This window comes from Protopterus annectens, chromosome 1.part1, assembly GCF_019279795.1.
Source record: "Protopterus annectens isolate FY-2018-M chromosome 1.part1, PAN1.0, whole genome shotgun sequence".
In the NCBI taxonomy this organism is placed as follows: Eukaryota; Metazoa; Chordata; order Ceratodontiformes; family Protopteridae; genus Protopterus; species Protopterus annectens.
In genome coordinates this window covers 1,385,176,705-1,385,204,636 of record NC_056726.1, presented here as the reverse complement: position 1 = coordinate 1,385,204,636, position 27,932 = coordinate 1,385,176,705, and the positions used below count along the sequence as shown (strand labels likewise).

Genomic DNA, 27,932 nt, shown 5'->3' with positions numbered 1-27,932 from the left:
CCGCCTGACGGCAGGATAACCCCAAGTGTGATGACTGCAGCAGGGTGAACACTCGAACATCTACATTTATGGTAGGTACAAAACTGTACTTTCTCTCTACTCCTCTCCCTCAGTGAGGGAGGTTTTGCATGCTCTTGAAGGAAACTGGCCTTCTTAGCCAAATCAGAGGATCACTTTTCCTCCCCTACCTGACATCTCTCAGTCTAGCTGCCTGGAGGTTTGGAACATGACACCCACCTTGATTCCTTACCATAAGGAGGTGTTATCTATTCTTAAGGAGGCAAGCTAGCTGAACACCAGGAAATCATACATGGCAAAATGGAAGAGATTCTCTGTATGGTATCACAGCCAACACACTTCTCTAGCTTAAGCAGACATTCATTCAGTATTGCTTTACCTGTCTCACCTGTTTGGACAAGGTCTTTCTTACTCCCAGCTTAACAGTTTATGCTTTGGTAGATTTAGCTTGTTTGCAGAGTACTTCACACTTTTCACTCACCCACACAGAAACTGTTTCTGAGAGGGGTGATACACTTAAGACCTCCAAGGTGGGACCATATCCATGCATGGATTTAAATTATTTTTTGGAAAAGCTGACCCTTTGAACCAGCTGCCTGTGCACCCTTCAAGATGCTCACCTAGATGACCACTTTTCTTACAGCTGTCACTTCAACTAGAACAGTCTCTGAACTGCAGGCTTTTATGAGTATGGAGTCTTCACTGTCTTTTACAAAGATAGGGTAACCCTCAGAACTAATCCTTCATTTATGCCCAAGGTGGTTTTTGAACTCGGCCTTAACCAGGCTATTCATCTGACAGTTTCCACCCCAAACCACAGAACAAGGTGGAAAGAATTCTTCACTCACTGGATGTCCACAGACAGATCAATTACTACAGGGACAGAACAAAGACTGTGGGCAGGGCAGACCAGTTTTTGGTATCCTTCACAGAGGAAAGATAGGGCAAGCCTGTCTCAAAGCAAATCCCCTCTAAATGATTTGTAAACTGCATCAGGTTCTGTTACATTCACCATGGAAAGCCTTTGTCTGGCTGTGTTAGAGCCCACTCCACCAGGCATGGGGCACCTACCACTGCTTTCCTCAAAGGAGTGCCTCTTATAGGGGCAGCCACCTGGAGTTCTATTCACTTTGTCACAAAACACTGCAACTTGGGTCAGGCATCCGGGGCAAGGGTAGGAATCGCCTCCACTATTCTACAAAATATTTCCTAAAAACACTTTTTACCTCCTCCACCATCAGAGCAGCTTTGGGAATCTTCCCAAGGATCAGTACTGCAACAGTGACTACAAAGAATATAGTACAGTTGTGTCCCACTTACCGTTATCTTGGATGTTTGCACAGATCCAGTGTTGCACTACACACTCTCTGTCCTACCACAGTTGCTGCTTCTTATCATACCATCCTTATCCCCCTGTTTATCCTCCTTTGCACCCACTACCATGACCAGACAGTTGGGAAGGTCATGCTGTCCTCTGGCATCAAACTGCTTTTTCCTGGCTGTGAAAGACCTGAAGATGGCGCCATCGGATGCCTTTCTTGTACCCCAATATCCAGACATCAGTCATACATTAATCAGCTTGGGATGATGCTAAAACTCTGGAAATCAGGCTGATCATGGACTTCTGCAGTGCAGGAAATCCCAAGGATTAGTGCTGCAATATTGATGTACTCAAATATCTACAGTTACGGTAAGTGGTACACAACTGTAGTTTTCTTTGAATTGCCATGATAGTGAGAGCAGATTGGGGTATTTTTTCATGAATTATTCATCGGGTAGTGTTAGGACGTTCCTTCAAGAGTTTCTTTGTTGCCTTGGTGCTCATGTACCCCAAATAAATTATCCTGGAGGACTAAAGATTTCCTCTTTGTCATTATGGGATTTGGGTTGCTTAGTTTATCTCTTGTTGCCCATATCTTTGGACATGCTCTTGATTTGGTCTTCCAAACTGGTTGAACTTGGTGGTGGAACTTTTCGCCTGATCATATCACTGTTATTGAGTTCCTAGTCACCAGTTCCTGGGTGGAATCACAGGATGTTCAGTCCAATTATTTCAGATATTTTAAATACTGTCTTGCATGACTTAATTCAGGGATGTAGTGCTAATGGTCCTGATGAGTGGGTAAGTGCCCACAGCTAGTCCTTGACTTCCTCATTTGATCCCTTGGCCTGTAGTGATTCTCCTGGTTTCAAGAACCATGGATTGACCTTGAGCTTCGGGAGATTGTCTTCCACTTGAAAGGTGAAGTTCAAATGGAGCCATTCTGGAGTGCTTGAGGACATTCTTTTTTAGGATGACCACTTTTTTGGTCTACCATATGGTGATTTTTTTTTCATAAGATTTCAGAGTGCTTTTCTATGGAGATCTTGACAGCAGCTGCAGCTCTGTGGCTGTTTCACACTGGCTGCGGTGCTTGTGCAGTCCAACCTGTTTCTGCACTAAGGAGACCTTGTCTGACATTATGCATTCTTGCCAGTCAGTGAGTTCTGACACAAATCTTAGATTCTGTCAGGCTTATTACTAATTGTCGCCAGGGCTGTTGTAGTGGTCTGTAGAACATCCACTGGTTTATATGTGTTAATGATTTTATCTATCTACATGGTTTCCAGCATACGTAACATTTTTGTGGGCTGTCTAGTTGCCAAACTAGACTGGTTCTTTCTTGTCAGGAGTTCTTGCGTTCAATCCTTGCCTCTATCTGCATGATAGAGTATTTCCATTATCACCGAAGGAAGAATTAATTAATGTTCATTAATCCCACTTATGCAGTAGCCTTTCAGGCTTTATAGGTTGTGTCCTGTCTAGGACACACAAAAAACGGCTAACTTCCAAAAGCTGTCACACACCTTCTGTCTGAATGTCGATTGGGCATCCCTTTGGAGGAATTCTTTGCTGCCCAGCCCTCTGTTTCAGTTCTGGCAGAAAAGTTCTCAATGGGAACCATTCCACGTAGAATATTACCCTTAAAAATGCTATTTATTTTAATAAGGCATTTTAGTTGTATTTCTCGATTAACAAACCTGGTGTCTTTCTAATTTCAACATTTCCTGTCAGAGATCATTATTTGTACCTTTACTTTTGTTAGAAAATGTACTGCTTGTGTAAACAGTATATTTTGATTAAAAGTTTAGTGTTGGAAGTGTTTTATCCATGCATGAACTATTACAGAGGATATTTTGTTGCTTGTGCTCACTGTGACAACTTATCTGCCATTTTTTCTATCAGACTGAGTTTTTTTAACGGGGGTTTTCTGACAGGCATTTTGTGTGCTACTCATGTTATTGCGTATAATGGAGTGTGTATGCAAGTGTAAATATGTTCCTTGTAAGCACTGTTTGACAGCTTACCATCTGACTGACTAATTCTGGCAAAGCTTACTTTATGCATCCTCCTTGGTCACAGCATGGATACTTACTGCTCCTGCTGGCCCTTTTCCTGCTGTATCTAGAAAGAAAAAAAAAACAGCATAGCAAAGAGCCCTTGTCAACTCTACGGGCTCATACAATGCCTCAGTTGATGGTGGGTGACTCTTCAGCAGTCATTAGTCATTCCTCACATCACTCAATTACCTCTCCATCTTCCTCCTCAAAACTGACACATTTTCATTCCCATGGATGAGAATTTTCCTTTATGCATTTCCACCCTTTTTACTAATATCCAGGGTAATTCTGAAGTCTCATAAGGACTCTAAAAATCATTGTGGTGACTCCCTTTTGGCTCAGGCAGCTTTAGTTTTCCCTTGTTATGGAATTGGCCAAGGGCAATTACCACAAGCTTCCTCACAAACTGGGCCTACGTACTCAAAAGGGGAGTTTTATAACACTGTAATGTCAAACAGCTTCAGCTGACTTGCCTGTATGATTCAGTTGTGTGATTCAGTTCTAATTCTGGACTTGCAACAGGTACTAAAGGAGACAAGAAAGCCTGGTACTAAAAAAATTGTATATTGACAAGTGGAAAATATTTTGTAGTTGATGCCTAGCCGATAACCAGGGTTTTGTCAGAGATTGTGTACCAGTGGTGCTCAGATATCTATGTAAGCTACTATCTTTTGGCTTCCTTACTCCTATTTCAAAGTATATTTTGTGTCTATTTCATCATGTATGCCCAAGGATCCTCCACTTTTTTCTGAAACAGTTTCTTAATGGAGTTTCACACCTGATAATTCCTTGTAAACTGGTTGCTTCTTTTTGGGATTTCAATTTTGTGCTGGAAAAGTTAACAATGTTTCCATTTTAACCTGCTCAACAAGCAAACTTGAGGTTCGTTACTTGTTGAACTCTTTTTCTCATTGTCGATATCTGCAAGAAGAGTAGTGCAGTTGCAAGCTGTCATGACGGGTGAAACATATCTGGCTTTCCATGGAGATAGGGTCTCATTAAGAATACATCCCTCATTCATACCCAGGGTTGTTTCATAGTTCACTTTGAGTCAAGACGTCAGTCTCCCACTGTTGAACTCAGATTCTCAGAACCAGAGAGAAGGAATTCTGCATACTTTGGATGTGCATATGCAGCTCAGGTACTTTCTTGAGGATCCTTAGAAGAACTGATCAGCTATTGGTTCTTATGTTTGTTTATTTCTCTTTGTTTGCCAGGAAGTTCCTACTGTCATTTATCCCATTTTCAGAGGAGGCCTGGGGAGAAAAGCTCCACAAATTAGACAAGTATATTTAAAGACAAAAAAGTGACATTTTGTAAAATGCATAGAGTTTACATGAAAACACATTTATGTGAATATGTCTAGAGCACATTGTATAACATACAGTAGTCTATGAATTTACAGAAGTACATTTTTTTCATGAGGTAGTTGGTTACAGAGAAATTACACAGATAGACAGTGAAATATTATGTAATATGCTTATTAGTTGGAGGTGCAGAGAAGGGTATCAAAGGCAGCAAAGGATTTAGCAGTTGGTGGAACTTAAGAGAAGTAGTTACATGAAACATTAGGTAAACTGACTTTGTATAGACCTGCATTAAAGAAAATAGCAGTAGTAGTAGTTATCTGGGAAATGGAGGTTTTTGTAGGAGAGAAAGTAGGTTGAGGGTGGACTGGCAATCTGCAGAATAATACTGTAAATGACAGTTGTGGGGAATATACAGTGAGATTTCTAAGTGATAGAGATATAAAGTTACATATGTAAGATTAGGGTACAGAAAGGTTAAGTAAAGGGATTGTAACTTAGAAGGTAGAGTTTATGTTGAGTGTGTGGGGGGGGGGGTAGTCTTGGGTAGTGCATGAGCACAACCAGTTATTTAGCAGATGTTTCTTTAGTGATGTTTTGAAGACATACATTGTGTCTACCTGTCTTATTTCAGGGGGATTTGGTTCCAGATTTTTGCAACCCGGTTAGAGTATAGTGAGTCTCTTGCACTGTTATTTGATTGTGTGATGGATAGGACAGCTTTGTTGTTGGATTGCAGGGCTCAATTAGTGGTATAGGGTTCCAGTATTCCTTTTAGAACTGGGCATTTTTCTGGGGAGTTTTAGTTTATTGGCTTTAATAAGTTGATGGTAGTGGAGGTTTGTACGTTCTAGCCAGTTAAGGCTTTTTAGTGCTAGGCAATGGTGTTTTTATTTTTGAGGGTTATTTGTTGCAAATTTTGCAGTTTTGTTATAGGCTATCTCTAGTTTATTTTTGATGGTTAAGATTTGTAAAGATAGATGAGGGATAGAGTAGGGGTGGAAGTAAATGTTTGGGCTTTGTTTTTTTGGGAGTTATTAGTGAGAAATCCTAGTTTGCAGTTTTTTTGGGGTTTTTTTTGTTTTTTTTTGGGGGGGGGTGATGGCTAGGAGTAGGAACTGTGCGGTGTAGAAAGATTTCTTTTGTGCAACAAGTAACATCCTTTATTGAATTATTACTTATGACATAGGCAGTCATACATTAGGTAAACGACAACAAACCATATTGACTTTTCAGTTGCAAATGTTATACATCACATGTAATCTTCTATACAGTGATTGTCAGTCAAGCTAGCTCATTAAGTTCCTGCCTTCCATTAAACCTCATTCCTCCTCCAAAATATTATTCTGCATGTATTGCTCCCACAATTCCCATTTTTTTCTCCTGAAATTGGCTCCTACCCTTTTCTGAACATCCTACTTCCAGTACTTTTATCTCTGTTATTATAGTCGCTTCTTCTAGTACTGTTGGTTTAGATTTGATTTCCATTTTCTAGTAATTGCTTTTTTTAGCAGCTTCCAAAATTAAATTCAGCAAGGCCTTACTATGTTTAGGCAATTCTGATTCTGTATCACAGCTCATAAAAATCCTTTCCTTACTTCCAACAGTTTGCTCACCCAGTATTTCAGACTGAGTAGTCTGCAGGGAATTTTTAGTGTGCCAACTCATTACCCTTCAAAAAATAGGATCCAATTACCTCTTTTCTGCCCCCATCACATCTCCAACATCCTCTGTCTACCTGAAGAAAAATACTTTGTACTCTGTTTGGGGTATAAAAATATCTATGGAAACATTTTCAGGCAAAGATCCTAAAGCATCTAGACATTGTTGCATAATTGGGAACCATACATATATCCTTCCATTTTTCTTTGTGAATTGCTTACCCCAGTCTCCCTTCCCAATCCTTTCTAACCTCCTCCTCTGATTAATTTCTATTGTTGTCATGCAATGTTTTATATGCCCTACAAATTATGTCTTTGTTAACATCAGTTCTGTTCTGGATTCTACTAAAACTGTACCAGTGCTGTTTTTTCACTTAGGATTCCCATATTCCTTTCTCTTTGCTTGCACTCTTCAGTCCTTAATAGGGAAGGCAGTCACTATCCTCCATTATAAATGAAGTCTTGACTTCTTCTCATTCTATTACCTTTCCCTCTCTAATTATTTGCTCCCAGTACCCTTGGTTCCTGTCAGTTTTCTCCAGTAAATTCCAGCCCCCTCTTGCCTGTTTTATGTACCACTAATTGCAGTCATCCCTATCAGAAGTACCTCCTTTCTCCATTCCAGTGCTTGCTTGGTTCTTAGAATACTTTCTGCTGCTTTATGAATATAATATTCTGTATAGTAATTGCTTTTCACCTTAACGATCTGCATCCAAAGTCAGTCTCTCCTTGGTTCTTGAGCTTCCCTCTGTTTTGTCATCATCCCTTTCCACTTTGAGTTTCTGGCTTTCAGCTTGTGCTACAAGAAGCCTTAACTGTGTAGCTCTAAAATATCCTTTCTATTCAGGTAATCCTAAACCACCCTTTTCTATTAGAAGGATCAACTTATCCCACTCTTGCCCTCTTCAGCTCTTCCCCTCCAAGACAAATCCTTCAACTTTTTATTAATTGCTATCCACACCTTCTCCTCTGGTTGATGTCTTCCCACATATCCTTAGCTGCCATAGTAGAATCCTTTTCAACTCCTACTCCTACATACTTGTGTTTCCTGTAGCTTGGTTATACCTCACCATTGTTATCTTATCTCTTCCTATCCTGTTAGTAATTGAGCATTTAATTTTTCCATAAACATTTCCATTTGTACTGTTTCTTGACTTCCAGATTTGTCTGCTTTGTACAGATTTTCATAACATTTCTGAAATATTTCTAATACCTCTACAGGTTCTCTGGTCATTTTCCTTGTTACAGACTTCCCAAACTTGGCAACAACTCTTTCTACTTTCTGTTGCCTGAGCTGTTGTGCTAAAAGATTTTGCTGTGGACTTATTGTCAAAAAGCAGTTGCTTAACAGCAGTCTTTCTATAAACCCCTGCATATTATCCAGGTAGTCCCTTATTTTGTGTGTGGCAGTTGGACCTTGTGTTGTGAGATGCCCCCTGTTTTGCAGTACTTTTTTCTCAGACCCTGTAAATAATTCTTGATACTGTTTAACCATATCTCTTTTTCTTTTGTTTCTACCCTGTTTTTAAACAGCACTTTCATTATATCCCACTCCTTTGCTGTATTTTCTGGAGAAAGCTCTATGTTTCCTAATAACTCCCGAATAATTTCCACTACCTATTCCTTGAAGTCCTCTCTTTTTATCATATAGGTGGGAAAGTGCCAATGTCTCATTTTTATTTCATTATACTGCATTTTTATTTTAGTTTTTATTGGCGTGTGATCTGAAATAGTTATTGGTTACATATCAGAACTTTCAATTAAATGCCATTCCTGTGAAATCTAATTTCTGTCTAGAGCAGCCAATTTTTATATCTTGACGAATAATATGTAAATTCTCTCCAGTCTTCTACTACTGAATTCACATTTTCCATATCAAATATTTTCATCAATTTCTTCAAAAATCTACCCACTTTTTTATATTTTCTCCTTCTAGTCTGCCCAGATGCATCTTCAGTGTTGCAAATCAAATTCCATTCCAGACCTGTAAGTAATATTTCCTGCTGAATGCTGATTATTTCTCCCAGAATTTTCTTATGTTCCATTGTAGTAGTCAGTTTTAGATGGAATTTAAATATATGCCAGTGTAATCCTCCTCCCTTGCCAGTAGTCCCTTAATTCTACATATGTACTATTGTTTATCTTATCCTTTGTACATTTTCTGTCACTATTGGAGCTCCTCTGGCAGTTAGTATAAGTATTCCCCTTTTCCTTTGTCTCAGATGTTCCTCTGAGTAACTGTCCTGAAATCCTTTCTTTATCAAATTCACATGCTCATCTTCCGCGGTGGTACAGCGGTAGCCTCGTTACCTCACAGTAAGAGGTTCTCCCGTTCGATTTTTGGCTGGGCTTGGGAGTGCCTTCTGTGTGGAGTCTGCATGTCCTCCCTGCGGCTGGGTAGCGTTCGAAAGACATGCGTGCCTTAGTTGAAAGTTGGGCATCGAGCTGGCACCTCTGCGTTTCATAAAAATCTACTGCCAATCACTAGTGGACCGGAGTTCCGCTGTGGCGACCCCTTACCAGGAAAAAGCCAAAAGACAAACAAATAAACATCAGATTCACATGCTCATTTCTTTCCAAATGTGTCTCCTATAGCATAGCTGTTTGCAGTGTGCCTTTTTTCATATAATTTACTACTGTTTGTTTTTTTCTATATACCTGTGAGCCCATTCACATTTAAAAATAATATGGAAAGTGTTGCCATTATGATAAGAAGTTCTTATTCCCACCTGTAATATACAACAGCTTTTTGTAAATGTCTAGTTTCAGCTTTTGTGTTACCTGCACATGCTAATGTTTGGAAGGTTGATCAGTTGTTTCTTGACATATCCATTTGAACCTATGTCACATCTTACAGAACTTTTTGTTTTAATGAAAACCCTCAAACAAAAATACAAACACACACTTAGAACACCTCCATAACCTAGTAACTTAATACAAACACACAAAGCTGTATAAATTTCAAAATAATTAAGTTTAATTCTCCTAATAGAACAATTGTCCCAGATTGACAGCTACACTCACTCTTGAATTGACTGATAATGAATGAAATCCATGTTAAGACACATGGTAAAGCCTGTGCTTCTACTTACACCAAGTGCTCTTTTTGTCTTTTCTTTATTCCTATCCCAGATATAGAAAACAACTTGAATGCTTTCAGAAAGCATTGTCTTTTAGTCATTGAAAGAAAAAAGTATTCTGTTTTTTATTGCCATTATCAGCTTCTCTCCATGGAAACGTAGAACCAAATACACAGTTGTCTCAGTTAGGTTATGTTGCACCATGAACATGTGTTTGCTAGAGGAAAACCCTTCATTACATTCAGTGTTCTTTTCTTTACTTGCTTCCACTTAAAACTTAGATCAAACCAAGGGCTGTAATCCAGTCATTCCCCTATGCAAACGTAAGAAAAAGTGTATCAGTTTTACTTGTATCATGCTCTTTTGTCCAGGCTTTCTTAGTTTATATTGCATTGCCTACATTTCTTAAAACTGAGCAAGAAGAAAGAAAGAAGGGGAAAAAGAGCAGCTGTTTACTTTAGTATTCCTGTTAGACACAAAATAACTGAAAAAGCTTTACTATATAACTTGCAGTACATGTCATGTCATGTCATGTCATAAAAATACAGTTGAAAAAAACATTGCTTTACTTACAGTAACATCTTTACTTTGTCATCCCCTCCTTGATATTCTTCCAAACAATAATGACATGAAGTAGAACATATGCTTTGGAGTCCCCTGCAAGTTTAACAAAGTCAAAAAGTCAATATTTCCAGGTTTTCTTGTTCTGTCTTATTTGCTCTGTAATTCCACATTTAGTCATTAATTTCCGAGTTGCTGGTTTTCTTCCTGTTGATCTCCATCTCCCAACTCAAGTCTCTGGTTTATATCCAACGTAGTACTGGTTCTTCTAGTCAACTCCTGTGTTTTTTCTTTCTGTCAAGCATTTTCCTTTGGAACATTTAGAAAAAGGTTTCACTGGCGCATAGTCTGTCTTTGATCTTTATTATCAGAAGAATAAGAAGTAGAAGCCCCATCTGTTTGATATCTCACTTTTTGTTGGAAAAACTTTTGTATTTCCTCCTTAGCATGTTCAGCATCAAAAAATGACTGCCCATTCAGGAAAAAAATATTCTAAAGACAGCTAGATATGGCAGCTTGCATCTCTCACCTGCTTCTCGACATTCTCTTAATGCTGGAATAAATGTACTCCTCTTCTTCTTGGTGTACAGTGATTAATCATTTTCCACAAACATTCTACTGTCTCCAACTTTTAGTAATTTGTCCTTCTGCCACAGTTTTGTCAGAAATGAACTCTTTCTGCGGGTAGGAGTGCATCTTTATTATTAAAGGTCTTTGCTGTTTTTTTATGGCTCAAGGTTTTGAGCATACACATGATGTGCCGTTTCAGTTAAGAACTCCAGCTGTTAACAGTCCAATTGCTTATTTTTGCTTTCATGAATTTACATTTTAAATTAGAAGCAATCTGTTCCTTCCAGTTTCTCTGGTTCAGTGGAAAATCACAGGTTTTCCCTACATGCTGTGTCCTCTAATTTTTCCATTTTTTGAAACCTCTCTTCTTGATCAGTCACATACTCAGCCAGGCTTTTCTTCATCTCAACCTCATTATTGCAGTTTTATCTGCTCATCTGAATATCTGTTTAAAGCTTCTTCCATTTTTCTAGCATTTTGTTGTTTGATTTGATATACAACTTCAGTGTTTTGTTTATTTTAATCATCTCTGAGCACATTTGACTTATTTTTTTCTTCTAGATTACTGGAAGTCATTTCTTGCACCAAAGCTGAAGCTTGAACTGCTTTTTGCTGAACAGCTGCAGAATTCTTCCCAGCCAGTGTTTTCTCCTCAACTTTTGTGGTTGATATTCTTTCAGGTTCTCTAAATTTCTTCTTTGCTGGCATCCAGGCAGTGCACTTACTAGCCAATAACTGAATTTTATCCAAAAAGGCAAATTCACTCTGAGTTTCTGTTTTTTTTTTTTTCAGGGGGAGAACTGAAATTAAGCTGTTACTCAGTGTGCAGCCATCTTGGATGTCCCTACAGAGAACATGTGTTGGCCGAAAGTTAGGTCATTGTACAGATACATTCCCAGGTCCCAAGCAGTTGAATTGACTGTTAGTGTTGTACTATCAATGTGTTAATCCCCGGGGGCAGTCGACTTCCCAAAGGATATGATGATACATTTTATGGCATGTAGCTTTAAACTGTTATTCTGGCACCAGTGTTTGTTTGGGGTAAACCTTCCTTCAGGATTTTGGCAATTTGGTAACTGCATCCAGCTTACAGTCATCTGGAAACTTGGTCAGCCAGAGCTTCTGAGAATTAGATGCAGAACAGGGGGGGGTCCCAGTGCTGAGCCCTGAATGACTCCATTAGTGATTGCTTTTGTTTTTTTTTTTTTTTTTTAGTTAAGGTAGCTTCACCTATTTTGTTCTCTGCATTCTATCTGTGAGCCAGTTGGCAATTCAGCAGGTGAAGTCGTGGTTTATTCCTAGATTATTGAAAGTTCGTAAAGTTTTTTTTTTTACAATGCCAGAGTGGAGGATTGTGTCAAAAGACTTAGCCAGGTCTAGGAGGACGGTGTGTACCATTTTACCTTAATCTGTATAACTTTGGTGACCTTTACAAAAAGTTCACCAAATTGAGTAAGCATGACTAGCCTTTCACAAATCCAAACTGAGGTTGGTCCTTTGTCATTCCTTAATTCTATGATAATTCTTTCCATGGCTTTGCACATGAGGCTGGTCAGACTTAAAGACCTGTAATTTCTTGGGACCGTGCAGAATCCTCCTTTATGCAGGTAAATAGCTGTTGTTCTTCATTCACACAGTACAAAACCAATATGGAGGCTAAGGCTGAACACTGTTAAAGGTGTGGCTAAATCGTGCTTCATGCTGTTCAGTATACATCCAGGGATATTGTCAGGACCTATTGATGCAGTATTTTTTTATTTTAGAGAGTACTTTTAAGACTGAAGATGGAAGGGGTGACAGTGGTGAAGTCTGAGCTGAATCTATCAGGGGAGGAATTGTTGGAGTTTGCCCTATGCTTGTTTCTATAGGGGACAGCCATGTCTGTGCAACCATTTATATGCTGATATTTAACAGAGTTTTCAGGGTTTGGTTGGGATCTGAAGCTTCCCAATGAGTCACTTAGGAGTAGATAGTTTGTCTTAGAAAAGTTTGTAAAGGAGCCATGTGTGGTGGGGGGGTCTGGGTTCCCATTTTATTTTGACAGAGGCAAACTTATAATTAGACCTAACAAAGGATGATATGCAAGGGGTGGTATGAGATACCCCCATATTGTTTAGGACAAGGTCTGTGATGTTGTTCCCCTTTGTGAGTACTGTGACCAATTGTTCCAGGGCATTTGCATTTACAAAGTTCAGGAATCTCTGTGCTTGTGCAGTTGTGGTTGATGTAGGTTTCCGAGTCTGTAGTCAGTTAGTGAGACACCTAGGGAAATGGTATTGGGTTTAACACTGAGAAACTCCAGTTCTTGTAGATAAGCATTGTGGCTTTCTTGGGTCATAGAAAGAGTTATGTAGCTAACTAATAGGTTGTAAGGGACATTTCTGATTGTGATTTGGACATGAAAAACCTCCAGTGCATCATGCTGATTAACCAGCATAAATGTGAGTGTGCCTTGAATGAAGATTTAGACACCTCCACCTTTTCCCCTCGTCCCGTGCAGTGGCTGGTTTAAAAGTATAAAAGGCATCATAGCCATGCGTACAGCCAGAGTACTCTGTCGTTGTAGGATTGTGAAAAAGCAGAGCTGCATACGAAACAAATTATAGGGGAAACAGGCTTCTTTCAGCTCTTTTAAAGGGCAGATAAGTTTCAGATGTTGGTTTTGTGAATAGAAGTTCTTTTCTCATCTTTGTCAGAAGTCTTTTCTGTAGAGAGGCAGTTAGATTTGTTAATAACCTAACCATGAGTATTATATTATGAATAATGCGTTTCCTTCTAATGCAGGAAACAGATTATGAATAATGTGTTTCCTGCACTAGAAGGTGTAGAATTCAGTGAATAGGAATGGCAAAATCCAAAATGTAATAAAATAAGTCGCATTTCTTATTTGGGTAAGCCCAGTGACATGAGAGTCCCTGTTCAGGGTCAATCTTGGAATAGTACCTTCTTAAGTGAGTAGAAAATTCTGAGCAGGCACATACACACACTTACAACATGGTAGCTGTGCTGGAATCCCACTAAATGAGTATTGTTTTCATAGCCTATTTCAGGCCACATGGACACAAGATTTTCCCCTTATGTAGATAATTTGATGCTGTCTGCTGCATCACAGGATTCTCTTGGTCAGCAGAGAGTTAGCTGCTGTCATCCTTCAAAAAGTGACAATGAACAGTACAAAATCTCACTTTCTTATAGTTCGAGTTGTTAACATTGATAGGTACTCCCTGGAAGATATTTTTACAGTAAATGAAATGGCCTCTAAAAGACTCTTCCAAAACAGTGCCTGTGGAGACGTGTCTCAAGGCTGTGGGTTAATGGTTATGTCAGTTTTAATGACAGCTGTACAGCATTTCACATGACAGTTCTCTCTTAGGCCATGTGTGTTAATTTTTGTCAGCATTCAAATTCTTTTTTTACTCTATCTAATGTGTCTGTTACAAAGGTCATTCATGTAATTGGTATCTGGCCTGGTGGCTGGATCCCATAAATATCCACACAGGAAAGCCTCTGCATCTCCATTGCTACAATCACTGCATAGTTTTCTGCCCTGATGTGTGGTAGAGTGTTTCATTGGACAGGCTGTCTAAGATATCTGAATGCCCTTCGTGTCTTGTTTACATATCGGTGTCATAGAGATGAAGTTGCATGCATAGGACTCACTGAAAGTCCTTTCCATTTGGTCAGGCATCATAGCTGTAGTCTTGCACATCAGCAAACAAGGATGAGTGTTGTCTTATCCATACTTGCAAGAGGCCATGAGTGTAATGTAGTGGGTGATCAAATCCCATAGCTTTCTAGTGGTGACATACATTACTGGGAAGGACAGTCCATTATTGATGGAATGAGTCACTGTTGTCCAGTGCCTCACTAGTAGTCACTCAGTCACTAACTAAGACTCAGTTTCACCTCTGGGAAATCTCCAGTGTCTGCCTGTTCACCCAGCACTGTGACCCAAATGCGTTTCTCTGCTTCTGTTACCAGGATATCGGGCAAGAGATAAATTTAACCTCACATTGCCAAAGCAGCATTCTTTATGTTGTTCTCCTCCCTCTTTTGATGAGGTGCTTCCCAACCATCAGAATTAGTCCGAGATGGTGTGATACACCTAACTCCTTTTTGACACACACACAGAATTGATTCCCTCTTAAGTAGTACTTGTTTCACAAATATGACTTTACAGGATATCATTGTCTTATCCTTAAGACAAGTCTCACCATCATTCTCTGAATCTTACCACTTGGCTTCTCCAGTTGTAGTGATTGCAAGAGGTCCATTTTTTTCCAGTGGGTTGTCTCCATTAGCTCCTGTGCCCAATATCTGACCATCTGAAAGTTATGCTATAATAGGCAGGCTCTCATTTTCTGTTTACGTAACCAGTAAGAGTGTTATCCCATTCTTTCTTGTCCTCTTCCACTGATTTAGTCATTTATCCAAATTTTTTAGTCTGTTCTTCAGTTATTCCGTGAAGGTTCATTTGGCAACCATCTGTTTTGGCCTAGATTTGGATTCTTGAGCATCCTTGAAAGGCTGTAGTTAAACTTTCTGTCAGGTCACTTGTCTGAACTTGTTCCTCCTATGATATTTATTTTATGCTCAAAAAGCTTACTGTTCTACCACCCCAGCCTACAGCTTTGACTAAATTGCTATCTGGGAAGACCCCCTTTCCAGCACGTCTTGCTTCAGCTTAACATATCTCTTGAGTTGCAGGCACTTTCTGCCAAAGCTGCCTAGCTTTCTGTAAGGAAAGTGACAGCCCAGAATTACCACACAGTTTAATTTAAATCAGTTTGCTTGAATTATTCCTGCTAGGTCCTTCTTACTTCCCCCTACTGAACTTGAGCTCATTTATTCCCTTGGACTGGTAAAGTTATCCACCAGGTTTTCAAAAGCAAGAGCCATCCAGGGAGGCCATCACACAGACAGCCATGAGGGTGTTTTGTGTCCTTACTGGCATCCCAGCTATGAGGACTAACTCCCATTCCCTGGGCAGGGAACAAACTGCCCACATTACCACAGAGCATCACAATGCCTTTCTCTTGCTATGAAGACTACCACTAGGCAGTGGATTGGTGAGCTGAACACTTACTCCAGGATGCATATTTACATCACCATACTCCTTTGAGGGATTGTGACAATGTGTCTTCTCCTCTGCCCCACCCTTTCCCCAGGATGGACTTGCCCATCCTCCCCTCCTAGTTTCCTAAAGGGCCTGAGCTACTAATTCATCTTTGGTTTCCTGGCCTACAGTAATGGTTTTATCCAGGTACACCACCAGATTTGACTAATTTGACTGCATTTTGCCCAGAATTGTCAAACTCTGGTGAAAATTTTCTCTGCCTTCTAGATGTCCATATGTAGACATACGAGTCTCTCCAGAAGCATGTTTAGCCGTTTGTGACAAGTTGAAGCTAAGTCAAAAAATGTTATCAGGTGTACCCTTTCCAAATTGTCCTGCAGTTTCCTTACTTTTTGTTATGAAAAACATGGACTAGCCTATCTACAGTACCCTTAACATCAATGATCCTTTTTGCCATCTTGGATCATGTTTGTGCAGGAGCAACTTGGTCTTCCTTGGACACATTCACGAGACACTGTATAAGCTGAACATTATTTCTGTATCCAGATCTTCTGGGTTAGTGTCCTCATGGTTATTTTCCTGTAACAAGGATCAGCTAGAGAGTTTGTACAGGTTACAAGCAGTGGACATTGTGTCAAATATGAAAGTTATATGTTTATCATAATGCTAGAGTTGTATGAAAAAGGTCCATCTACAGTAACACCCTCTCCTACCATCTATCACCTTTTACCTTTTGTCCCTTGTCTTTATCTTGTGCCTTTTCTTGTATTATTTTTTCATAAATTTTTCTCTGAACATCAGTACTAGAAAGGAGGGGATTCACAGTGCATGATGAGAAAGGGGGGAAGTCTGCATTGAGATGTTTTTATCTTCCAGGGGGAGGGGCTGATGCAGCATAAGTCCCATTAACTACTGAAGGGGTGGGAGGTTGGCATAATGGTTAAGGTGTTTATCTTACAAACATAAGGTGCAGGGTTTGATTCTCTGGGGTAGTTTGTTAGGCTGAAAATGGCCCACAAGGGCAGTTAGCCTAGTACTAATCTATGAACCTATGAACCTATGATCTTCTTTTTATAGGTCTGTCATGATAAACCGTAACATTTGTTTTTGGCATAACACATCAGCTACACTCCCTAAAATTATTCTTGAAAGTTCTGTGTGGATCCCACTTTTTGAATTGATAGCAGCAAGTTAGCTGTATAGTTCACTTGTAGCCTTTACTGAGTTGCATTGTTAAGTCTGTGAGTTTGGTCCACCACAATTTTCTTTTTTTTTCAAAGTTTGGTCCACCACAATTTTCTGATACCTGTGAACCTCTAAGTAATTGGTCCAAATCAGTACACATTAGGATATTTGGAGGCGGGAGTAGTATGACTAAGAAATTATATAGGGTTTATTTACATGCAGATTTATAATAAAGGTAGGACTTTTATAAAGAATTAGGGCAGTGAGTGCGTGTATAGGGATGAAGTTCCACTGTGTGGGCCAGAGAGTACAGAAGGCTTTCCCTGCAAAGCCATGTTTGCAGGAAGATACCACTAATGTATTTTGAGAAGGAATTTGGGGTGCACAATGTTGGATCCGCAGTTGCAGAGTAAAACAGTTTGAAAGTTAGCAAACTGGTAAAGTAAATCTGAGATGTATGGGTATTCAAAGCGTTCTTGAGAAAGTCAGTCCCCCCCCAATCAGAAGTGCAAGATATGACTCTGCAAGTCCCAAACATTTTGAAAAGTTAACTACAGTTAATACAGAAATGAATTGTGAAGCTTGCTGCTAGCACCTTTCAAGCATTTGTGGTGGAGAGCTCTGCTTCCTGTGCCCCAACACCCTTGTAACAAGTCCATCCTAGACTAGAGCAAGTTCTCCAAGATACATTGAGTTTTTCCCCAGGCCTCCACTGAAGTTTACTTTTTGCTCAGTCAGACTTTCCCAGTAGACAAATATAAATTAATTAATAGTACCATAACCTCAGACTTTCTATTTGTTCCTCTTGTTAGCACTTGCAGTCCTGCTGTTATAAAGGTCACATTTGTGGTCCACAGAATTTCATGATTAGGTAGGACATTTGCCAGCAGACTTGACTGTGAGGGTTACAGTCTGCTTGTTTTCATGAGTGAAGTAATTGTTACAGTAACTGAAGCATTACCAGTAAATTTTCACCAGAGGTATATGGAGAATGTCTGTTTTTAGGAGACTTACAATGTCCCCCATTTAGTACTGGTTGATGTAGTTGAATTTTACAATGGTCTCCTATGGCCGTAAGCTTAGTAAAAACCCGTGATCCTATTAAGCATATTAATTTTCATCAGGATTCCCTTTTTCCACACACTTTAAACAGAGTAATGCATTTTGAGGGTTAAGAGATGTTTGACTGGCTTATGCAGCTTTAACGTGAAATAAATTGGTTTGTAGGTAGTCTGGATGGACAGTAAAAGTGACCTTGTGTGCATATTGTCATTTGGAGTTGTATTTGGAAGGGAGGAAAATGGCTAGTTGGGTAGGAGAGAAGTTCAGTTTTGTTATGATTTAAATGACATTTCTTTATTTTTGGAGAGAATTGTGTCCTAAAGCTTATGAGTAAGCTGCATGGGAGTGAATGCAGAGTAGTCCTGTTTAGTTTCCCTGAATCTTCATTAAGTACAGATTGTGAACTCTTTCCTGGCACAATAACCGTCTTTCTAGACAAACAAGATTTAAGTGCTTGATTGTAGTGCATGTTAGACCAGTGTTTTACATTGATTTTTCTATATTGCCATGTGGTATTACAGTCCAGAAGTCTGCTTCATAGAGTTACATAGCTGTTTTATCCATTTTGTTTGTAAAAGCGGGTTGCTTTAACAGGTAAAGTGTCCTGAGACGGTATGCACCTGCTTCATCTGGTGTAATGTAGATGTGTATTACAGTGCTACTACTTGTTGTTAGGATATAAAATACAAATAAAGCTTTACCACATGGTAAAGGTTGTGTAGTACAGCTGTTGTATATTGAGTTATACATGAAGATGTGCAGTCTGCAGTGTCTCACATGTACCTTGTGTTCATACAGGTGTGCGTTTTCCTCAGATCTGCAAACTAGTAGCTCTAATATGTGGCTGGCTTTCACTTTCCAAGAGTTGAAGATAGGTTTCATTTCCTCAGTTCTGAAAGCTGCAGTAGCTCTGATATGTGGCCGTCTTTCTCTTTCCAAGAGTTGAAGATTGGTTTCATTTTACAATCAGAAGCGTTTGGAAATTGAAACTTCAAATCTACAACCATTAAGAGAGTGGGCAAGGCATTCTGTCAAACTTTAAGGAGGTGTAGTCTGTTACAGGAAGTGGAGTTACTTCTGTATAACCTTAAGAGGGTGCATTGTAAGTAAAGAGACTGACATTTAGCCATTAATTTATAATAATATTGTTATATTTCTCGTAGCCAAACTTAACTTTTTTATTTCCTTTTTACTTTTTTTTATTTCTCCAACAATTTTTTTTGTTATGAAATGGTTCTGGCTGGCTCTTTACAGGTTGCACTGCTTCTGTCATTTTTATTTATTTTTTCTGATTTTCCTAAAAGTGGAAAAACAGCATGGTAGAGCTGGTTGCTGGTGATTTTGCTGAAGTACAGACTTTGTGGCCGGGTACAGTTATGAAGGAAAGGTTGTAGGAAATATGAAGAGCATTCAGCCAAATATGGCAAAAGTTTTTTTTTTTTTTCCTGTTTTACTTTTTATTTTAATAACCACCGTTTGTCACAGGAAGTTAAAAAAAACACTGTGGTTGCCTGGTGGGAGTGGCCAGTTTAATAATGAAGTACATATACAGACAGGATCAGATTTGACTGTATGTTGTACAGACTGATAAAGAAGCTCAACTTTGCATAGAGTGAAGACACAATGAAAGATGCAAGAATTCCACTTAATATTAAAATTATATACATTGCCAAAGGATATGAGGAGCCTTATGTTCAGGTTTGTATTTTTTCCTCTGAATACATACAGAGTTGGGAAAGTTTCCAAAAGTGTGAAGTGTGAGTTGACAATGAAAAATCATTCTGTGTATAGTTTTTATATACAGTACTTCATGTGATTTTGTTTCTGTTAATGTAAAAATAGAAATACAGTGCTTATTCCTGTTGTGCACTAGTTTTCGTATTTTTACTGCATAAAATTTCTTAAATCTGGAGTTTCACACCCACTGCTGAAGCATCTTCTCTTTTGCTTAACAGTGTGTGATCGGTTAGTGTAGAATTTTGTTATATGAATTTTAAAGCAAGTTTTAATGTTGCTCATTAGTTAATAGTTTAACTTGACATAGGTTGCAGTTGATTTCCACTGTTTTGGGGGAGTGATGCTGATACTGTGACAGTAGCAGTGCTTGATTGAGTTGCCTGTGTGTGCAACAGACCATGATAAAATTAGCCAAGGCTTGTTACGGTTTATCATAGTCTGAGTTGTACTGTAGTCGTACATATTCTGCTGATGTGACTTTGGTCCATACCTCTTAGTGCAAGAAATCTGGACAAAGCCTTATGATTGGACGACAAAGGCTGAAAAATAGGCACAGATTTTAAATATTGCTCTTATAAACTTAGAAAGTTGGTAGAGTAACAGAATTTGTGTTAACATACATTTCATGAAGGATTTGAAGTCTGAAACTCAAATGTATGTGATTGTTTAGTGACTTCAGTCCTCAGATCATCCCAGTGATTTGCCAAAAAACCATAAATTCTATAAGGAACAGTCCAAAATTATGAGGCGAAAATCTGGACAGTTGATGATGTTACGATATTCCAGTCCAGTTGTAATCAACAGATGATTTCTGATTCGTTGCTCATTGTGGATATAAACTAAAAAGTCAGTGTGTTCATGGTGGGGGGAGGTAGGGTTGTTCCAATTTTTGTACTATGTGATCATCCTGAGTGCATCTGTACTTCTTTTAATGTTGTACTCAGTGATTCATTACAGGATGCCGTAATGATGGTGGTGGAGCAACTGTCCTCATTGTCTGTGCCAATCTGTGTTTCAGATCATCACAGTGGAAGAGGCAAGGCGACGTAAGAGCATTTGTAGCATTTATGATGAAGATGGCGATGATTTGATTTTCCCCAGCCTGACAGATGTCAGTGTAATTCTTGGAAACCATCATATTGAAAAGGTACACAGATTTTGAACTGTTAAAGGATTCCTGTGTTTTACATAATGCTACCATTTTGTTAACCTCCAGCTGTCTAGTTTATCCATATGTGCATGTATCCTGCATACTGCTTGCTAGCTGCTGGTATGCATCTCATTTTGCATGGGTACTGGGTCTTTCTGTTAGATGCCAAAACATAGTAATAAGTAACTGTGGACAGTGTTTATTGTCCTCACCCCTTCCTCTCCATGAAGACTCGTATTACAGATCTCAGCTATATTGTGTGGTTTGTTTACACTGTTATTCTTCTTAGAGCATGCCTAAAGCATATATATGGCAGTATACTGTTTAAAAGTCATGTTTGTGTATAACTATATTTGGTAAGATTGTGTTTTTTTGTGTCTCTCTGGGTAATAGGAGTATTTACCCACTGTTTGTTTTAGTTCCAATTTGAGGACATCGGCTCTGAGGGAATCTTAGTAGGTTTCACTGCAGATGTCCTTCATCAGTGTTGCAGTATTCTTTACTCTTGGGATATCCTGCAGAAGATAGCCTAACATCTGAGCAGCATACCAAAGCCTTTACACCTTCCAGGCGTACATCAGATGGTTCATCTCCCCCACAAGCTGGTTCATCTCCCGATCCTTCTAAAGTTAAGTGCCCCGTTAGGGTTCCTTCCTTTCTTTTTTCCTCCTTGTAGTTTGTTTCCTTGACATTCAGGAAGGGAAAATGTAAGTGTCGGAGGCAGATTCCTCATAAAGATAGACACAAGAAGTGCCCGTCTTGTCTGGGTACTATGCATGGCTGTACTCCGTGTGGTATTTGTCAGGCATTCGTCCCCAAGACACTCCTCAGCCATCTGTTGTCCCTTTGTATTTATTTGGAAAACCAACATTTGAAGTTATTGACTCAGGATACCATGGCCATATTTACCCTCCCTGAAGTTCAGCTACTAAAAAAAAAAAAAAAAAGGCTGAAAAAGCACATACTGAATCTGCTGCTGTCCACTTTCCAATGGACATCACTCTCAATTTGGATGAGGAACCTGACAACAGGATGGTGCCAATGTCTGTTCCCTGTGCCACAACCCAGTTGGAGGCAAACACAGAGCTGCCAATTCACATATCCGCTGATGCTATGCATACATCTGGCACAGTCATAGAGGGAGAACCACTGGTGATTATATATGAAGGGCATAGTTGGGGAAGAAGTGTCTGGTAGCCTCATTGAATTTGGACAGGGATATGAACTTCCTAGATTTGTCAAAGCAGATGCTCCTTTTAAAAAAAAAAGCAGAAAACCCACCATGTGTCTACTGTGGCTAAGGATCCTCACAAAGAGTGGCAGGACTTGGGGGGCTATTTAATGCCCTTGTAGCTGTGACCCTCCCCCCCCCCCAAGGATTATCTGACCCTGCTGCTGCTGCTCCCTGGTCTTCTATAATGATAAGTTCAACTTGTGCAACTTTACTTTTTGGTTCTTCTGGTAAAGAGTTGGACTCTGGTGACGATTCCTTTCCTCACATATACACTCCTTTGGCCCTGGGGTCTGATGAAGAAGATTCCTTGTCCCCTGTCTGTCCTCTAGAGGAATTATCTTTTGGGGACACAGTGGTCCGTATGATGGAATACTTTGCGTATGATGTTTCCAGGTTTCAGAAGCTCAGAAGAGATATTATGAACTCTTGCAAATGAACTCACCAAGACCCATTGCAGCCACTCCTGTCTTAGCTAACCTTTTGGACATGTTCACGGCAGCTTCTCAGGCTCATGACTCTCAACCACCAGCCCCTAAGAAGCCATACAAATTTTATAAAGTTTCTGAAGATCATAATTACTTGTGTGAAAGTCTTTCATCTGATCCTGCTGTTTGTTTCTATGTCCATAGAGAAACCATCCAAACTGCTCTCCTCTTCCATGCTTTTACCTTCTGACAAGGACAGCAGTGCTGTGAAGAGGTATGGTAAAAGTGTATACTTCTGCTACTTTGGCCTTTAAGGCCATTAATTTTCAGACTCACATGACTAGATATGTCCTGGCTCTTCTCTCCCAGCTTGGGGGGGGGGGGGGAGTTGACTGATATGCTGGATTCAGACAGTAAGACTTCTGTTGTTTCTCTTCTTAGCTCTGCTTCTGAAATAGCTAACCATTCCATAAATACAGCTATGATGCAATGTATGCCTCTTCTAGGGCAACTGCATTTGGTTCTGTCATAAGGAGGTTTTGTGGATTGTGCCTGTAGGCCTTGCATGATGACATTAAGGCCAAACTTTTAGATTTTCCTTAGACAATCAGAATTTTTTTCTTTTGTTCAAAGCCCTGCAGGGTAAGGGCAGAGTTGTACAAGACCTAAAACAAATTTCTGTTTCTGCTGTACCTATGCTGCAGATTAGCTATCCATCAAAATCTTCCTTTGCCCTTAGGCAACCTGCTAGCAGTAAGAGGGTTTCTAAGCGTATTTTTCCAGGCAAACCTACTCAGAGTTTTAGAAGCCAGAAACATTCCTTTCCTGACAAATCTACCTCTGTCTGATATCCAGCCCCCCCCCCCCCCCCAGCTAGATTCCAATGTCCCTCAGGCAAAACTTTTCATGTGAAGTTGTTCAATCTTGCCGTTAATTCTTACACATGGCTTCTCGGCTCCGAGTTAGCCGCTTTCACAAGCTCGAGGTTTTAGAGTAGCTCGAGGCCAAGCCCCTATCCCATGATGCTCTCTGTCTCTCCTCACATCTAGTTTGCCACTGCAACAGATCAGAGGTCGAGAGAGAGCTTGGGCCCAGTACTTCTATTGTTATTGAATAATTATCTTTGAAGTCTTTTTCTATAAAAAGAGTGTTTCTTGGCTAGTTAGCCATAGCTTTTTGTTAGGCTCTGTCCTTACTGTGTTTTGATGAATTTTCATCCTTATAGAGCGGCTGCTCTTAGGCCTTCTTGCCCACATTTTAGTTTTCTTCCCTTATCCTGTGTAAAACATTAGAAAAATTTAAAGTTAGAAACAGTTGTAGCTTTGTAGTTAGTGTGTGTATGTATATATTAGCTGTTGTAATTTTTGCAGCTTTACAGTTTTTGTGTGTGTTGTTAACTCTCCCACTATTAGATTGGTTTATGTTTAGACATTTATATATAGTTTGTTAGACTGTTTTAAATATTTAAATATATATATATATATATATATATATATATATATATATGTGTGTATGTATATATATATATATATATATATATATGTATGCATACATACATACTGTTTGTCTTCTAATATGGCTGATCATAGAGAGAGAGAAAAACAAAACTCTGGATTTAAGAAATGCCTGAAGTGTGGGCAGAAAATGTCTATAACTGATTTGCATGTCAGTTGTGTATATTGTTTGGGGGCAGTCCATCTTCAGGAGGACTGCTCCATTTGTCACTCCTTTAGCAGCAGGGTATTATTGGAACTCAGGAGGAAACTGGTAGACAGGGGTTTACTAAAACCAGATTTCCAGGAATCGTTGGACAAGGCCGACCAGACTTCAAAATTGTCGAAGGGTTTGAAGTCTTCTAAAGCGTCTCATAGCCGAAGTCGTCTGCTCCAAGCCTTGCTGAGAAGGTGCGATGGCCGGTTCTGTAGTCTTCAGAACTGAGCACTGAGCTATGTTTCGGAGCCGGTCCCTGAAACTTTAAAATCACCCATTTTGCAGTCTGTGGCTTCTTCGATACCTTCGACCCGTTGTTCGAGGACCCTCTCCGATGTGGCTATGGACTGAGTGGTGCAGAGGCTTCTCGAGAATCTGGCACTAGCCAAATTATCTGCTTCGGCCCAATCGGTTTTGGAGCCAAAGATTATTTTACCTGCTTCGTCTACTCCTCTGAGCCAGGCCTTCGGAGACAGTGGAGGTGGAACTGATGATTGTGGAACCTTCGGAGCCGAGGCCTGTTCCAGTGCCATCGGCTAAGTCAACTCAGACTATTTCGGTGCCGTTCGAGAAGTCTGGGAGCCTACACTCTCTGGTCAGTTCCGGGGGGAGGGGTGTCAAACCGATGGGTCATTTCCGACACTTCTTCTCGGAGCTTCAGCACGGATGAGCTCGGCTCCTTCCTCTGGGTTGGAGCCCACCGTGTTGGCACCGGGGAGGTTGCAATCTTCTTCAGAACCGGCTACATCCTCACGTCGGAGCAATGAAGCCTTTGATGCCATGAGGAGGGTTATGTCTTCCAAGATTCTTGCATCATCAGGCCTTCCTCCTCCTCCCCTAAAGTGCTGCTTTCTACCTGTACATCACAGGTCCCTGTAAAGTGTCGAGACCCAGAGCCTCATGTAGCCCCATTGGGTGACCCATGTTCTACTGAGACCTCCCCAGAAGCTCCCACTGATGAGGTTCCGAGGAAGAAGCTTTGCAAGACGAGGCATTTAGACTCCCCACAGGAGTCTTATCACATCAGACACAGATTTAGAGGAGTCAGAAGTGTCCCCACGGTCCCCCTCGGAGGATATCTCCTTTGCTGATATCCTTGAACTCCTGACGCAGAGGGATGACTGGCAGTCCGTTAGCCCTGCTGATGATGAGTCAGTGCTTATGAAGGCTTTTGGGTATCAACCCTCCACCTCCTGGGTGACTCCACCCTTCAATGAACTAATGGAGTTGGTTGCTCGAAGGGCTTGGGAGTCTCCTGATGCTGTGGAACCTGTCCCTCGGAGGCCCAACAAATTTTACATCACCCCAAGACAAAATGTTCCTTACCAAGGGAGTGCCGGTTGATGCCATGGTGGTGGCGGTGGCCACCATGAAAGAGTTGTCTGAAACCTCTTCCTCTGTCCATCCTCCTAATAGAAATTCCAGGACTATGGACAGGTATGGGAAACGCATCTTTAGTTCAGCAACTTTTGCTATGCAATCACTCAGCTATTTGACACTTTTAACCCATCTTCAAAGAGATCTCCTAAAAGAGCTTGGAGATACTCTACAGGGTAGTACAGCTGAAGGCATCTCTGTTAAGGTGACGTCCCAGCTCAATACCCTTAATTCCATAGTTAACTCGCCCATGCGGCTCATTTCTTATGCAGCTGATGGTTTGAGTTGGGCAGCGGGTTCAGCAGTAGCTCTTCGGAGACATTCCTTGATGCACTTATGCTCATTTGCGGAAGCCGTCAAGTCTTTCTTTGTTAATACCCCATTTGATGGCTCGTCCCTTTTCGGGCCTAAAGTCAAGGAGACCATCACTAGATGTGAGCAGGATGGAAAGACTCCATCTGCCGTAGGAGTCCATTTTTCCACCCCTACTAGACCTTACCCCAAAGAGCAAAAGGGAGGAAAAATGTGGCTCCAGAAGTCCCAAGGAGCTTTTCAGAACACACATAGTGTACCCCCTTCCAGGGGCAGAGGAGGGGGTAGTAATGGAAGACACCACCCAGGCAGCAGAGGGGGGCCGCAAAACCAGGGTGACAGGGTCAGTACTTTGGCAAGCCCTACCAGCGCTCCTGAAAGGAGGCTTGACTGTCCTACTCTGGAGGCAGTCTGGGGTTGCTTGTCTTTGTATCCAGATGCCTGGCTAGAAACTACAAAAGATTCTTGGGTACAAAGAATTGTTACCAAATGTTATGTCATTCCGTTCTCAGAACCCCCATCTGTATGAAGGAAAATCCCAGATGTTCCACCCAGTCTCAGGGAACAAGCAGCCATAGAAATTCAAAGACTGCAGGAAAAGACAGTCATCCAGCCAGTCCCAGCAGACCAGATAGGATCCAGAACCTACACCAGATTCTTTTTAGTTCCAAAGAAGACAGGGGAGTGGAGGCCCATCTTGGACCTCAGCAAACCCGACACCTTCGTAAAGAAGGAGAAGTTCCAGATGGTCACGCTTCAATCGATCCTTTCATTTCTAGGAACGGGCGATTGGATGCGCTTTGTAGATCTCAAGGATGCGTACTATCACATCAAACTGGTGAGACCATCCAGAGATCACTTGCGTTTCCAGCTGGGAGCCAGTCACTATCAGTTCCAAGCACTGCCCTTTGGTCTCACGACAGCCCCCAGAGTGTTTACCAAGTGCATGGCAGTGGTTACGGCTCACCTGAGGCATCTAGGATTCCGAGTGTTTCCGTATCTGGACGACTGGCTCCACACCGCCACCTCCAGGCATCAACTACTTCAATCCAGGGATCACACTCTCAATCTGTGCTCTCAGTTAGGAATAACTATAAATTTCGACAAGTCTGCATTGTCACCATCGCAACGTATCTCCTTTATCGGAGCAGACTTAGACACCACCACCGCCATGGTAAAATTTCCACTGGACAGAATAGTCACTCTCCAACAGCAGGTCTCAGACATTCTGATGAGCAGAAAAGTACCAGCCTCTCAAGTGTTGAAACTACTAGGTACTAAAGCAGCAATGCTCATAGCAGTTCCTCTAGGGTGTATGCACATGAGAATTCTACAGTGGTTACTCTTCACCTAGTGGTCTTACCAACAACTTCCGATGTCATTCTTGATAATGATTACAGATTCATGCAGAAAGGATCTTTAATGGTGGCTGACCAGCCATCATGTAACAGTAGGTCGCCCATTTGTTCTTCCCCCACCATCAGCCACAGTGACGACGGACTCTTCCCTGATAGGGTGTGTGTGTGTGGGGGGGCTTTTCCAGGGAAGAATGGCTCAAAGCACCTGGTCAGAGACAGAGTCACAGTTGCACATCAGTGTCCTGGAGTTGAGAGCGGTACTTTTGGCGTTGCAGTATTTCCACGACTCTCTACCTCTGGGGAGGATTGCAATCCAGATCGACAACATGTCTGTCGTCTGGTACATCAACAAGCAAGGGGGAACCAAGTCTTATCCCTTATGTCGAGAGGCCCTGAGAGTTTGGCAGTGGGCTGTATCCACCGGGCGCTTTCTGATAGCAATGCACATCCCGGGGAAATCCAACGTGATTGCGGACAAACTGAGCAGAGCCATTCTGATGCCCCACGAGTGGTCCCTCAAACACGAAGTTGCAGAGATGATTTTCTGCAGATGGGGCCAGCCTTGCTGCAACCTGTTTGCATCCCCTATGAATGCCAAATGCAGAAGCTACTTTGCCCTGAATCCCCCACCAGGGGAGAGCCCAAGGGATTTGCTTGTACACGATTGGCCCCTGGGACTTTGTACACGATTGGCCCCTGGGACTCCTATATGCTTTTCCACCAATTC

At 40.9% G+C, this 27,932-nt stretch overlaps 1 protein-coding gene across 3 annotated transcripts in view; it reads left to right on the top strand.

The window, feature by feature from the left end:
- Window positions 1–27,932, top strand: part of NCOA7 (nuclear receptor coactivator 7) — a 334,866-nt gene that overhangs the window by 219,356 nt on the left and 87,578 nt on the right. For 2 of the 3 annotated variants that reach the window (XM_044082180.1, XM_044082173.1), the window contains exon 5: window positions 20,658–20,786. In XM_044082180.1, the coding sequence (XP_043938115.1) occupies window positions 20,658–20,786 (129 nt within the window). Of the gene's footprint in view, window positions 1–19,478; window positions 19,601–20,657; window positions 20,787–27,932 lie in introns of those variants that run through there. The other variant, XM_044082187.1, reaches the window with a different exon arrangement.